This window comes from Lissotriton helveticus, chromosome 2_1, assembly GCF_964261635.1.
Source record: "Lissotriton helveticus chromosome 2_1, aLisHel1.1, whole genome shotgun sequence".
Classification (NCBI taxonomy): Eukaryota; Metazoa; Chordata; class Amphibia; order Caudata; family Salamandridae; genus Lissotriton; species Lissotriton helveticus.
In genome coordinates, this window is record NC_136059.1 from 648,194,702 (window position 1) to 648,209,741 (window position 15,040).

The following is a 15,040-nucleotide window of genomic DNA, read 5'->3' on the forward strand; positions in this document are numbered from 1 at the left end:
CCTAATGCGATACTGTGCCTAATATGATTTATGTTACAGGATGATGCTGAGTCCAGTGTTTGCCAGTAATTCCTGGTTGTGTTCTATGCTTATTCTATGTTCTCCATTTACTATCTTTGCTAAGTGATGGTTCTGACAGTGGTCCAAGTGGCCCTGTCATGTGTATAAAATCCCCTGTAAATATCGACCAATGCCAGTTAGCACAGTGTATATTGTGTGATTACTATTCTAATGTGTTTTATGTTAATACAAAGGCTATTTTTGATATAACCTCGTGTGGAGTTCCTTTTGTGGTGTGCCTAGTAGGTTGTTGCTGTGTGGGTTGCGCAAATGCTTTACACATGGCCTCCGGGATAAGCCGGACTGCTCGTGCCAAGCTACCAAGGAGGTGAGCAGGGGTATCTTTGGCGTGTAACTCCCTTGCCCTGACTAGAGTGGTGGTTTCTGCCTGGCTTAGGCGCCAGCCCTAGCCAACCAGAAATCCCATTTCTAACACTTCATTTTCTGAAGACTTCCGAGTTCTAAAGCAAGGTCTGGATCATCAGATTTGACATTCCCTTTCAGGTACTAATTGAATAACTAAGTAGGGGGAGATTGATAGGAGGGTTAAAGAATAAGGCGAGGATAAAGGTCTTAGTTTTTTCTTTAAGGTCTCCTTTCCAGCTGTGCCTCCCCCAAACCTTTTTCCTCACCTTGTCACTCCAACAACCTGTGTCATAATGAAAAGTAGAGTTGGTGGTGCCTTGAGTTGAACCCCTGAGTAGTCATGCAAAATGCAATGAACCGCACGGCATTATGACAGGTAGCTCGAGAATAGAGAGATGGCACACTGGAATAAGTTGGCGCCAGTTTACCAACAATGGGGCTGTTGAAAAGGAGCAGCCAAATGATGCCTCTTGATGGGATCAACCAGTCCCTCCAGATTCATCTTAGCAACAGGCAACGGAGGCAGAATGACAAGTAAGAGCCTTCCACATCCGCGAGTGGGTAAGGTTGGTTGTTATGATGGCCCAAATTGTATATTTTTGGAAATATTCTCTCAGATCCATTCCCCGGGTTTTCAGTGCCCACCTTCAAGCATCTTAAATGTCAAATGTTTTGTATGGAAAGCCATTTGTTGATGAATGTTTCTCACTAGTGTTTCTGGGAGAGTCTGGAATAGATCAAAAAAATCAACAGTGACTTTCCCTTTTCAGGGAGCAGGAGATCTGGTACAAACTTGAGTAAACCAAACAATATCTCATACTGTGTGCAATGTTGTACTATGTTGTGTGGTAAATTATTGAAATTTGGGTCAGGTATATGCTGTGGTATCATTACAATTCTATGTTCAATTCAAATGTGCCTTTTAAGGATGCTGCATTAGCAAATGATTTTGCAACAAATATGTCAATTGTCTAAATTAAGTATCCGCATCTTTTTGTGGCCATACCCGCAGAAATCAAGGCAAGCATTTGCAATACAATAGGTCTCGCATTTACGAGAGTTTGAGCTATTGGCATTGTAAAGGATAATGCCTTTTATTTATGTGTTCGTTTTTAAAACAGAAATAAAAGGCATTGTCATTTATACACAGCAATTTTTTTTACAAACGGTGCGACATTTACAGTGCGGCCAGGCTATGATCATATGCATTTTACCGTAACAGTCCTTATCTTAATAGACTTCACTGTTTGCAGATTTTCTCTCTTCTGCCAAGCGCACCTTGTTAAAATAATTTTAAGGACCTTGATATGTAGCCTATTTTATATTTGCCTGCACTTAACTAGAAAATGAAAGCCTCTTCTGTGTGTCATCCTGGTTGATAAAACGAATGCCTTTCATTTGGGTACTGTCCTTAGCAATCATTTGAATACAAAACAAATAATTTTTTCGGGTGTGCTTATAACGATTCTATATATTTATTGTTTATGGCTGGGTCCTTGCAGGCTTTGGGGATGGCGGTACAAAATTGCACGCTTTCACTTCGGACCAGCTGTATGGACCATGCTATTTAATGACGTACTGTTCAGATAGTCAACCAATACAATTAGCATTTAATGTAATTAACTTTCTAAACTCACCCCCAGGGGTTGTAAATTTTGTCTGGATTGCCCTGGGGCCCTTCGTGAACTTCTCTTCCCACTTCACCTCTGGGGCTTTGCTTACATAAAACAGTCACATATGGTTAGCTTAAGCGCCACCTCAGATGTGCGGCGCTGGAAAGGGACAGTGTCTGGGTAGGCGGCACGCCTGTGTGTGTGCATGGCGCTTTACCTGGAAAAACAGCCCGGGGCTAGGACGGCCCGTCTATCCGGACAGGGTTTCAGGGGCCGCCCTGCCTCAGTCGGTGCCAGCTGACTCACTCAGACACAGCTGTCCCTCCACCCATCTCTTACTTGAAGCATGAGGAAGAGACACCCTCAAACTGAAGGAGGGGTGGAGAAAGTCGGCCTACCTATGTCTTACCTCAACAAGTTGTGCGAACCGCAGCCCCCGTCAACGCGGAAGACAGCGCTGCTGAAAAAAATGCATAACATTTTCGGCGGTGAAATTAAAACAGGATATTATTTCGGTGGCTGAACAAAGGTTTATTAAAACAGCGAGTCGAGCCGGACTGCTTTTAAATAAATATATTATGTTGTGTGCACTCAAGATCGAGTTATGCACTGGTTACAAAAAAAACAAGCATTTACAATGCTATGGTCTCGGAATTATTAAAGGTAGAGCAATTGGCATTGCTCATGACATTTTTTTTAAAATCATAAATAAATGGCATTGTCATTTACATTGCCAATAGCTTAATCATTAAATAAATGGCATTGTAATTTACAATGCCAATAGCTTAATCGCTCGCAAATGCATGACCTATTGCATTTACACCCACACAGAGCCACACACACAGAGCCACACACACAAAGCCACCCACACACACATACACACAGATCCACACACACACACACACACACACACAGAGCCACACACACACACACAGAGCCACACACACAGACAGAGCCACACACACACAGAGCCACACACACACACACAGAGCCATACACACACACACACACACACACAGACAGAGCCACACACACAGACAGAGCCACACACACACACAGAGCCACACACACACAGAGCCACACACACACACAGAGCCATGCACACACACACAAACAGAGCCACGCACACACACAGACAGAGAGCCATGCACAAACACAGACAGAGCCACGCGCACACACACAGACAGAGACAGAGCCACGCGCAGAGCCACGCACACACAGAGCCACGTGCACACACACACACAGCCCGCGCGCACACACACACAGAGCCACGCACACAGAGCCACACACATACACAGTGCCACGCACAGAGACACGCACACACAGAGCCACGCGCACACACACACAGAGCCACGCGCGCACACACACAGAGCCACGCGCACACACAGAACCACGCGCACACACACACACAGAGCCACGCGCACACACACACACAGAGCCACGCGCACACGCACACACAGACAGAGCCACGCGCACACACACAGAGCCACGCACACACACACAGAGCCACGCACACACACACAGAGCCACGCACACACACACACAGAGCCACGCACACACACACACACAGAGCCACGCACACACACACACAGAGCCACGCACACACACACACACACAGAGCCACGCACACACACACACACACAGAGCCACGCACACACACAGACAGAGCCACACACACACACACACACAGACAGACAGAGCCACGTACACACACAGACAGAGCCACGTACACACACAGACAGAGCCACGGACACACACAAAATGAGCCACGTACACACACAGACAGACAGAGCCACGGACACACACACAGGCAGAGCCACGGACACACACAGACAGGGCCACGCACACACACAGACAGGGCCACGCACACACACAGACAGGGCCACGCACACACACACACAGGGCCACGCACACACACACACAGGGCCACGCACACACACACACAGGGCCACGCACACACACACACAGGGCCACGCACACACACACACACAGGGCCACGAAAAACTGAGCCAGTCTAGCTTTTCAAACAGCAATCGCACCAAAAAAAAGTGTTTCCATTTAGGAGACTCCAACAACTGATCACATGCCCACTGACAGCCCGTGACTCTGAGGGCAACCCCATCCATCGCAGGCATGGTCTCTCCTCCCACGCAATTTTGCACGAATTCCACACCAGGAGCGGTTGAATCTCAAAGAGGACTAGGTGCTGAGGCGGGGCCCCAGCCCCGGTAGTTATGTGGGAGTTCAGGCAGCCAGGCCTGTCAGCGCGGACCAGACCTTACCTCCTTCAGCTCCTTGGTCACGTCCTTCAAGTCACCCAGCACCAGCTCCAGGTCCAGGTCATCCACAAGGATTTTGATCTGCTCCTTTACCTTGGTCGTGGAGGCTTGCTCCTCTGCTGGCGAAGAAGGGGTCCCCTTGAACATGGCTGACATCCTCGGGATCCAGGTCAGCAGCGAAGCCTCGAACGCGGGTGGCGCTCTGCCCCGCTGCTCTGCACCCGGCTGGCGCTGTCCCTGGCCTGCATGGTTCCGGACAAGTCTGTCACTAAACCCACGCGCGGCGGCTGTGGCCCTCGACCCGAGATACTCACGGTTTTCTACAGGGGTGTTTTCCTGTGTGTGGTTGGGGTGAACTCTGCCCTTGCTGCAGTGTAGCTGCTGCTGGTGCCCGAGGAGCTAATGTACCTGAATGGTGACGGCACAGCCCACGGCCTCACCCAGAGGGGAGGGGCGGCCGCAGCAGCTGGAAGGACTCGGCACACAGTCACCCCGACGCTGACAGTCCGGAGGCGGCATGTGGGAGGGCGGACACGCCCATCTACTTCCCTGCAGACGAACTATTGACTCTTCCATTCTAGGTTTCTACTTTGCACTACCTCAGTATCAGTTACCATTTAAAATCCCGCTTCCCCGTACGAAAATGCAAACGTTGATGCAATCTTGTTTGAGACCTTGATGACTGCTGTTTCATCGAGTTTCTCTGCTTCACCCACTTTTACACAAAGCGCCGTGTCCGTACAGAGCACCCCGAGTTACTCCCCTCTCATCAACCTAAGGGTCGGAATTCTGAACGTTTCATTCCAACAACCCTCTGCTTTAAGTCACTCGTTTAATAAATTAATTAAAATTGAGTTTGTCCGTTTAAAGTAATAATTAAATACATATTTAAAGCCGAGTTCCTTAAAACTGGCAGATCTCTGTATTTTTATATAGCGCCGTGTAACTACCATGCACTGCGAAGTTTGTAAACGTTTAATAGGGAATTTTGAGATAGGAAATCACCTCATGATATCCGAGCATCAAGTTGCAAAGGGTTGGACAATAGCCTGGGGCATAAGAAGGAATCTAAAGTAAGCAACCTCGGTAATGGACAACCCCAGCTTCAGACTTCTAGAACTCTGCACCCAGCGCTTTTGATTTATTTTACAAATATATCATTGGTTGTTAGTGTAAAGACAAGTGACGAGGCCAGACCGTGCAACATTTCATTTGTGACACATACCGCGCAGAGGAGAGGGCATCTTTGGACGGCTTCCCACAAATCTACCCCGCTCACCGTTTGAGAGTCTGAATACACTGTATCCCGTGCGGACAGCCTCTCTGCGCGAGCGATAATAATGAAGCTCTAGTATGTGCACTAAAGTTGTGTATTCACTTTTGAAATAACGACACATCTGGACTCTTCTGCGTTGTGTAGGGAGCTTGGGACTGACACGCAATCACTCAGTCAATTTTGAACTGCAAATGCGTTGGTTTTCTAGATACGTTTTGAGGGTCGCAGTTCAAAACGGGCAATTATTTGCAGATAACGTGTATAAAAGGGGTTACAGAGCGAGGGTGTGAACTTCGAATATAAAGATCGTGTTCATGGCCCTACCCTGAACTCTTAGTTCTCTTAGCTTTGCAACATTTCTATTGATGTATATCAAGCTGTTCGAGGACTACTGTATATTTTCGTACTGTTATCTCTTGAAACAAATTTGCTCCCACTACTTTACAAATCTCGAGGGTTTCAGTTCATTTTCCCTTGGAAAAGGTGGCCATTACCAATTCATAAAGCCTTATCTGCTGGCATAGTGCAGCAGCTATGCAATTCCAAAACTGAAAAATTCAGTAACAGAGAAGCACTCATCATCCAGCGACAAGGTACTAACTTTAGATAGCTTTTATATCACACTTGGATTCTGCCTTTAGTGGATATTGAGCATGAACCCATGGCTACCTCTAAAAAGAAATCACACGTGGGACGGAGCCCTTATCCCATCCAGTTTGATTCTTATTAACCATATAGGCTTCTCATATTCTAAGGGAGAGATTGCTTCAAGTATTTATTTTATTTCATTTATTTATTTAGCACATTTGTAGAGCGCTCTGTTACCCGGAGGTGTCCTGGCGCTGGTATGATAGAGTTGGCGTGGGTGAGCAGGCTTACTGAGTGAAGAGCCAAGTCTTGAGTCCTTTTCTAAAGACAATCAGGTCTTGAGTTTGTCTCAGCACCAGTGGGAGTTTGTTCCAGGCCTCTGCCGTTCTAAGGGAGAAACTCCTACCTCCCCAGCTAGCTCTTTTAATTCTGTAGACCGTGACCAGAGCCAGTGCTCCTGACCTCAGGGTTCGTGCCGGTTTGTGCCAGCAAAAAAGCAGTTTCATGTGTCTAGGGCCCATGTCGTGAAGGGCTTTGAAGACCATGCATAGTGCCTTGAATGCAATTCTCTTACGAATTGGCAGCCAGTGTAATGCCAGTATTCCTTCCCATAGGGTGCATTCGCAACAAAGGGTAGAGACCAACTATCCTCAGCTAGGATGAAGTCGCAGGCATTTAACAGATGCAATAAGATGACCATCTTTGTGGTGTGCAGTACATTGCGTCTATTAGAATTTCAACTTCATGCACTTGTCAGGAGATTTAAGTACCCATCCAGTGACTAACTATATGAATGTATGCATCTGTTGCTGTCATTGGACAGAAGCTCTTTAAGAATAGGGCAAACTATCATGAATTTGACAGTGGTGTCTAAATGTTGTTGCCCTCCTCCTGTTCTACAGGAGGACCGATGGAATGATGCTCTTTTTAGAGGTCAGTCCTGTCACTTCCTTCCCTCTGAAGTGAACTTTATGATCTGACCCTTTCGCGTCCCTTTTACCATTATAAATCGGTGTTCTGTTTTCAAGGATGCCTTTTGTTGGATTTCTCTTCCTCTCTCAGTTACCCAATTCAGTCACACTGTCCTTCTTCAGAACACTTCTCTGAACATCTACTTTCCACAGTGTCCTGGAATAACGTGAACGACTGTCATCAGGGTTCTGATAGGAACCAGGCTTCTTCAAATTTCTACAGTCTCTCAATTGATAACTCCTTTTGTTTCTGCTTCACCTCCTGCCTTTCATGCTTTGCCATTGCCTCTGCCTTTGGTTTAAGTTCCTATTTTGGTGGGTACTTAAGGTATTTCGACCGATGGACATATATTTCTCATATAATCTTGTGAATGTATGTTCTTTCTGACTGAATGCCACAGTGTCCAGATGCCGACATATGGTTAATAGCGCTGCTATGCTCTGAACACTAAATTCAACTTGGTCATTCATTTATTGCCCAAATTGACTGCTGATGCAGCCTATTTTCATTCTCTATTTGTTTCTAGCACTATTGAAAGTGTTCCATGTGTGACACCATACAGGTTGGCAAAACACTTCCTCATGTAGTACATTCCTTGATAGCAATCAGCATTAGCCAGAGGTGATTTTTGAAGGTTTTATATAGCGCTAGCTAGACCCATAGGTATCAGAGCGCTTCACAGTGTGACGAGCACTGCAATAGTTCTTGGTTAAAAACAATAATAAAATAAAGGAAGTGAAAAGTCAGTACAGGAGCATACACAAATATATGAAAAGAAACAATTGTAGGTTGCAGATATACAGCCTGTTGATAAGAATCAGATACAAAAACTTAGCAAAAGGCTCAACAGAAAAGACTGAAAACAATGGAAAAAATGGAGACTAACTATAAAGGGCCATAGATGGGCACCAGGATTCCTGGTCTTTTGGGGGTTGCATGGACTCTCCTGCAAGCCTCTGGATAAGGTGGTGTTTCTGCATCTCTCGGTTAAGAGCTAGTTGCTTGGCGCCTTAACTTTTGGTGGACAGCTAGGTGGCCTTGGTGATCTTCTATGTATTTTTTCACTGAAGTGCTGATTTTGTGCCCCTCTCTCTCTCCCAACCACAGGTGGTGCCGAAGATCCAGCTTCATCAGAACATTGTGTTTTGAGTATGGATGTCTCAAACTCAAAGGATCCAGTATTCGCACCCTTGAGGGAAGTACACCGGTACAATGATGGGATTTGGGCTTCTTTTTGGCACCTCTGTGGTGGACACATAAATAAGGAGTTCTTGGTCTCACACTTTGCGTGGCCCGACTAGACATATCCATGTCATAGGTTCTAACTAATTTACCTCTCCTGGGTGGGATGCTCAGCTTGTTCACCAAGATTCTTCCTGGATAGAGTGGGCCTAAAGGAGACATCTGTCACCTATAAAGGATATTACTATTGTACTTATCACTGTTAACATATATCACCTGGTACACCTTACATTCGAAAGATGCCGATGATCACATGTATACATGATGTAATGTATTCACAGCTGTACACAACTTACAAAACTCAATAAAGTTTGTGTTAAAAAAAAAGGGAGACATCTTTCGCTACCATTCCAGGTTGAATGGTGCTGGCTCCGTTACTTGTTTTTGTATGGTCACCCTTGGACAGCATCTTCAACTGTAATGTTATATTCTAATCCCTTCACTTTTCCTCAGATTAAAAGTCACATTTCCAGCAGTGTTCTCTCTCCTGCTGGTTTGGTCTGGCTGAAGATGTCTTTTAGCTGTCTGGAAGGCTTTATGTCAACTATTCCTTAAATAAGTACAAAATAAGCACAGATAAAATTGTCCTTGTATCAGCCCCCTTTAGCCACTGGCTTTAATGTGTTTTTGATAATGTGCCATTTTTTAGAAGAGCTGCCCATCAAGGTCATAGCATATCATGGATGGATACATTGTCCATTTGTGTTTCCTTTAAGGAACAAAAGTAGTCCTTTTGTAAGACATGGTGTCTATAATGCATCTTTTTTGTTGAGACAACATCATTTATGTTGCTAAGTTACAGTAATGATGTATGAGAATATAAACTTTCTTAAGGATGCCATGAAAATACTGGTCTTTGCCAAACGTTATATTTTTCTTTGCCTGCATTTTAAGTTCGAAAGTTACAACTCGATCTTAATCTTCTGACTCCTTTTCCTCAACATTCTTCAAGCGTATAGTTCTAATTACAAACAGCAATAACTGTCCAGCCAAACTTATTATCACCAATACACATTGAATGTTGCACACAAGTGATATTATTAATATAAGTGATTTATAAAGCGCATGGCTGCGTAAGAAAGGTTTTACAGCGCTGGGCTCATCAAGAAACATGGGTCAGGCCATAATGCTGTGCAGAAAGATAAGAGGTTTAAAGAGAATTAAAGGAGTTGGAACAGTCAGATTTTAAGCAATCCGCGAAAGGTTGATAGCGGGTGGCATCCTCTCAGCGTCAATAGCAGAGCATTCCAGAGTTTAGGGTCTTAAAAAAAAAAAAAAGAAGGAACGCCCGGCCTTCTTGGTGAGATTTTCTGACTCTAGGAATCACAGCCAGTTTGAGATGACTTGAGAGCAACAAATGTGTGGGTGAGTGGAAGGACACCAAAGATCTGAGATATAGCAGTACAGTGTCGGATAGGCATTTATGCATGTAGCATAAAGGCTTAAATTGAACACGTTGTTTAATTTGTACCCAGTGCAGGTCCAGCATACCGGCTGTAGAGCTGAATTCGAGAGGATGGAGCAGGAGTCTTGCAGCAGCATTTTATACAATATGGAGGCGTTTCAGTAGAGCTTTTGCCACAACCATGTTGAGTAGATTACCATAGTCCAGTCTGGAGATAACCAGAGCATGGACTACAGTTCTCTGCGCTAAGGTAGGAAGACAGGTAAGAATTTTCCTGAGGCACTTTACAAAGCAAAAGCAAGTGACTACCACCATGTTGATCTGATGGCTAATGGTTAGTTTGTCATCAAGCCAGACTCCAAGACTTTTCACCACCGCAACTGGAGTGGGTGTATTACCCATAGTGGTGAGCCACAGTTGGGTTCCCCAAAGTTTGGGGAGATTTCCCACGAACAGAACATCTGCCTTGTCATCATTTAATTTTAGAGTATGGTATTCATCCATGGGAAACTTGAGAGGGGCAAGCATTAAGGGCTGTTGTACTTCGATTATCCTTTGAATACAGGGATACCAGTTCCAAGAAAGGACGTTGAGTTTTGACCACCTCCTGCCAGTGGAGGTTGACTGACTCTCTCGAGTCCGAGACCTTGGGTCTAATGGAAGGGAGAAAGGGACTGCAAAAAGATCAGACCACAACAAAGGTGTAGGTGGATGTATCTGCATGTTCCCCGAATTTGTAAATATAGGATGCAGCAGGTGTCCAGCTTCATGGCTGGGAGAGTTATTGATAAGCTTTATATCTAAGGCCATAGAATCCTCCATTAAAGAGGAGACGCTTCTACAGAGCATATTATCAAAGTAGATATTAATAGCCACCAGAATGGTAAAATTGGCGTATTTGAGGATGATCAGGGAAAGAATTTTGGTGATACTGGAACTCCAGTAACCAGCAAAATCAGGTGGGTGATAAATTAATGATCCTTATGTGTTGGCCGTCTTAGAAAAGGACAGCAATAAGAGTAGTGCTTCACACTCAGGGATGATACGTTTTTAGATTTGACATGCAAATAGTTTTTTTTTTTTAATGATAACAATGCCCCCTCCCTTTATGCCTAAACAATTAACTTGGAGAATCCGATAATCTGGGGGTAGAGTCAGAACAATGTCCGGCACTTAAGTGTCATTAAGCCAGGTTTCAGTTAAAAATATAGCATTGGGAGCGTGATCAACTAGAAAGTAAAAGAAGCCCAGTTGACGTTTAACCAACGAACAGCAATTTAGGATAATTAACTTGAAGCAAAAGGTACTGGATCTAATGTTAGTAAAACTGGGTACATGCTTGGCATTATCCTTGGGGTGTATCAACAAGAAGAGAGGCAGGGAGAGTCAGGACACCCTCTTAGTCCCCGGCAATAGTCAATCAACAAGAAAAGAGAGGTCTTGTGGTGTAGCAGTACCCACCTTAAGGAGCAAAAGAGATTGGGCGAAAAAACACCCCTTACCTGGCCCAACTGGGGTCGGTAAGAAAGCCCTCACACACCGACCTGGTCAGTGTCATGCTTCATCATCGGGCCCCACCAAAAAGGTCTAGTACCTTTTTGGTGTGCTGCGACGCCAGAATTACTGCGGAGCAGGTTTTGTGAGATAGACGTGCAAATGAGAATATATTAAAAGTGTCTAGAGAGTATCAAAAAATTGGTTTAATAAAGGATCCCTCAAACACAGATAAAACGATTATGTGATCGGAATATTCGCCAAAAGTGACGGTTTGGTTAATTCCAGTTCGTTTTAGTATCAGTCGACATGTTTCTGCCTATGAAACAGCGTAAATTTACCAGGCATTCTTCAGGACTCATGTAGCGTAATAAATCCTGGCGGTATGAGCACCCTAAGGCTCATCCTGACCTAGAGACGTGAAAGTGAAAAATATATAAAAAGTGAGAAATTGCAAAAAATAGGGGAGCAATCGCTCAAACCCAGTCACTCCTGGTTTAGGAGGATTTCGGCACTTTTAAGTCAGATGCAAAATGCACCATGGGTCACAGGAGGGGGGTGGAGGCTTAATTGGCACACCGCCCTCAAAGCCCGGCACCCGTGTGGCACCTAGCTCAACCTCGTACTGGACCCGAAGAGTGCCGAAATCCTCCCAGGGTTTATTACGCTACATGAGTCCTGAAGAATGCCTGGTAAATTTACGCTGCAAGATTATCCTTGGGATGCTAGAGCTGACACTCGGTTTAGGCTATAGACTCTGAGCGGGGTGGGTAGCCAAAAGGTTGCAGTGTATATAATTTCTCCCTGCTGAGGCTAGGTCCAATGATGAGCGGCAACCTTCAGAGGTTGGAGGGCGGAGATCGAACAGTTGCGAGGCAGAGGTTGAAGGAATACCTGCTGACTATGGAGTAGAATTCCTGGGTAAGTTCAGGCGTGGACTGGCTTGCCTTAGGCGCGCCGCTGCATGTCCGCTGCGCACATCTCGCCAAGTCAGGTCTTATGTAAGTAGGCAAGGAGAAGGTGACCAGTATTATCTAACGCTAGAGCATTAATTGCTCTGATAGAATGGAAAACCCAAGACGGCCGCCGGAGGCTAAAATTTTTCCCATTTTGATTTCCAACACATACACACATCAGCACATAAGAGAATTTATCAGAAGTGTATCACACGCAGTGACATTTAAAACAATGGCACACACCACAGAACATTTGGCCTTCAGATAGGGGCCTCACTTGCCACACCCACCTTACCATAGCCAGCCAACATTCATTTACACCAAACCTAACCCATATAACACACCTGACCTTATTTCCATATTATAGCAAGCTACCTACCAGACAAAAACTACCCGGCCAATCAACCAATACCATACCTGGACTACATCGGCCTTTGCAGTGTGCATGCGTTATGACTGCCATGAGGTAGCTCTTTTGTGAAAAAGGGACAAGTACTGTTTTGATGGAATTTTGACAACATTGCAAAGTCATCAAACACTTCCCTGTTAAATTGTAAAAAGTCTTATGTAATGGCTTTATCATGCATTATACCCTATAGTTAAAACAACACAACTCACACATACTAATTGCATACTTCTCACCCCATTACGTTTCGCACTTTAACATAAACATTTATCCAACAACAATATAAACAGGTACTAAGTATATCACTTTACAAACACTTAATATTAACAGTTAACATTTAATATTAATTAAATTCACCTTTCATCAACAATAAATGAACAATGTATCAATAGTCTTACAATGATTCTCCCTCAAGACATGAACACTAAACACTTACCTGCAGAGCCATTCCATAAAGGAGTGGCACTCAAAGCACAGTACCCACGTAGGATTGTCAATGTAAACAGTGAGGGCAGAGAATGGGATAGATGCAAGAATGAGTGAACTTCATCATCGAAGTGTAAAATTCCCAGAGGTTACATACTCTACAGGTCTCACATGAGCAACACACCTTCCACACCATCATTACATACTATGCCAGTTTTTCATGCACAAAACAACTTTCTTAAATACCTTTCCAGAGTGCATAACTTGAGATTTAAATTTCCTGTTGGCTTCTATCCTTAATTTTGTAATGTCATCCTCCCTGGCAAACGTCCAGTGCTTTCTCTGTGTGCTGTTGTGATACATTATTCTCTTTCAAATTCCTGTAAAAATAAGTATTCCAGTCTGTTAGCAAGTAGAGCCTCCACTCGTAACTGATCATTTAAGTATCGCTTCTTCAGGTTATTACCAACATGCAGTAAAACATGGATAACAAAAATTCAAGAATCCACTGTGCATCTGTAGAACCAATTAATTTCTGACATTCAGTGTTCTTCCATAAAACAGTGCGAAACTGAAAAAGATTCTCTAAATCTTAGAAAATACAACCAACACAAATTTGAGTCTTGCTAGCCAATAGACATCCATTTTTCCTGAAACTGGCCTCTTATTTTTTGTTATTTACAGACCAACTTCTAGCAAAAGGATGGGTATTTGGTTCGACATCTTTCACTGTAAATTGCACAGGAGAAAGCAATGTGACCCACTTTACTGTAGATGTTCTCCACAATGAAAAAAGTGGGAAGGATGCTAGTAATAAAGTCCACTAATTAATATACAAATATTTAGATTAGCAGCTAAATATGCAATCATTAATGTAAAATGCAAAACCTAAATCACACATTTAAAATGTGTAAACTGCAGTAGACAGTCATAGCTATTTGTATAGGCTACAGCAATTCTAAGAAGCAAGTTTCCTTAAACTAGAAGTAAACCGAACATTGCTGAATTGTACACGAACGTAATTTAGGAGCTTGACCTCAATATGACATGCTTAGAAATGTTCGGCATAACTACAGAATGTGTTCTGGTTTATCAAATATATCACGTATCCTAAGAAAAGTTTTGTTAGCAATGACTAAACTTTGCATTTTCTCATGTCTCACATAATGCTCGAATAGAATAAGAGTACATTTTAAACAATAATTCTGGTTCACGTTAAATGAGATGCATTACCTAACAATAACTTTGCAAGTTTATCTTTCTCATCTCTAGTACAGTTCATTGTTCACACAGTGAAAGATGTAATATTTAGGTGTCCATCATGTGTTCAATGCCTATGGGAATTAAGGCTTACGTAAGAATATCTTTAGCTCACTTTATGATAAAGCTTTACAAACTGCATGTCATTTCAAGAGAATTAGAAGATTAAGGGAGCAACAAAACAAAGGTAGTAACCGAGGAGCGAATATTAAACAGAAGAAATTGTATAAGGGACCAGACAAAATTTAGGGTGACCAACCGTCCGTAAATTTCACGGACAACCCGTAATTTCGGCCGTCTGTCCGTTGCCCGTAAAGGTTTCTTTAACGGACGCCATTTGTCCGTAATTTTACCTGCTGCTGGGTAACCAATTCTTGGGCCAATCATGTGCCTTTCTATCACCAACCGTTCCTCCAATCGTTGCTATGGAGAATAAACAAAGCAATCTAGGATTGGCTTGAAAGCCCTCAGCCAATCCTAGAGCTTGTTAGTACACTGCAGGAGTATTCTCATTGGCATGATGCGTCAGGGCCAATGAGAACAGCTACGGTACTACCGGACATGCAGAGCACGTTTTGAACCTTTAGCTTTTGCATTTTTGAATCACACACCAGTCTGCCGTGGACCTACTCATTCCGATTTGGTGATTGGTTTAGTTGCTGCTTTCTTTGCCTCATGAAGCGTGATTTGCGTTTAT

General features: G+C 43.9%; 1 protein-coding gene across 3 annotated transcripts in view; it reads right to left on the reverse strand.

Moving 5' to 3' along the window:
• CCNH (cyclin H) overlaps positions 1-14,814 on the reverse strand; it is a 199,223-nt gene extending 184,409 nt beyond the window's left edge. The window contains exons 1-2 of one of the 3 annotated variants that reach the window (XM_078675336.1): positions 14,603-14,720; positions 13,330-13,463 (exon numbers count right to left, since the gene is read on the reverse strand). In XM_078675336.1, coding sequence (XP_078531462.1) covers positions 13,330-13,446 — 117 coding nt within the window. In that variant the 5' untranslated portion in view covers positions 13,447-13,463; positions 14,603-14,720. Of the gene's footprint in view, positions 1-13,329; positions 13,464-14,316; positions 14,452-14,602 lie in introns of those variants that run through there. The other 2 variants (XM_078675337.1, XM_078675338.1) reach the window with 2 other exon arrangements.
• Positions 14,815-15,040: the final 226 nt, after the last annotated feature.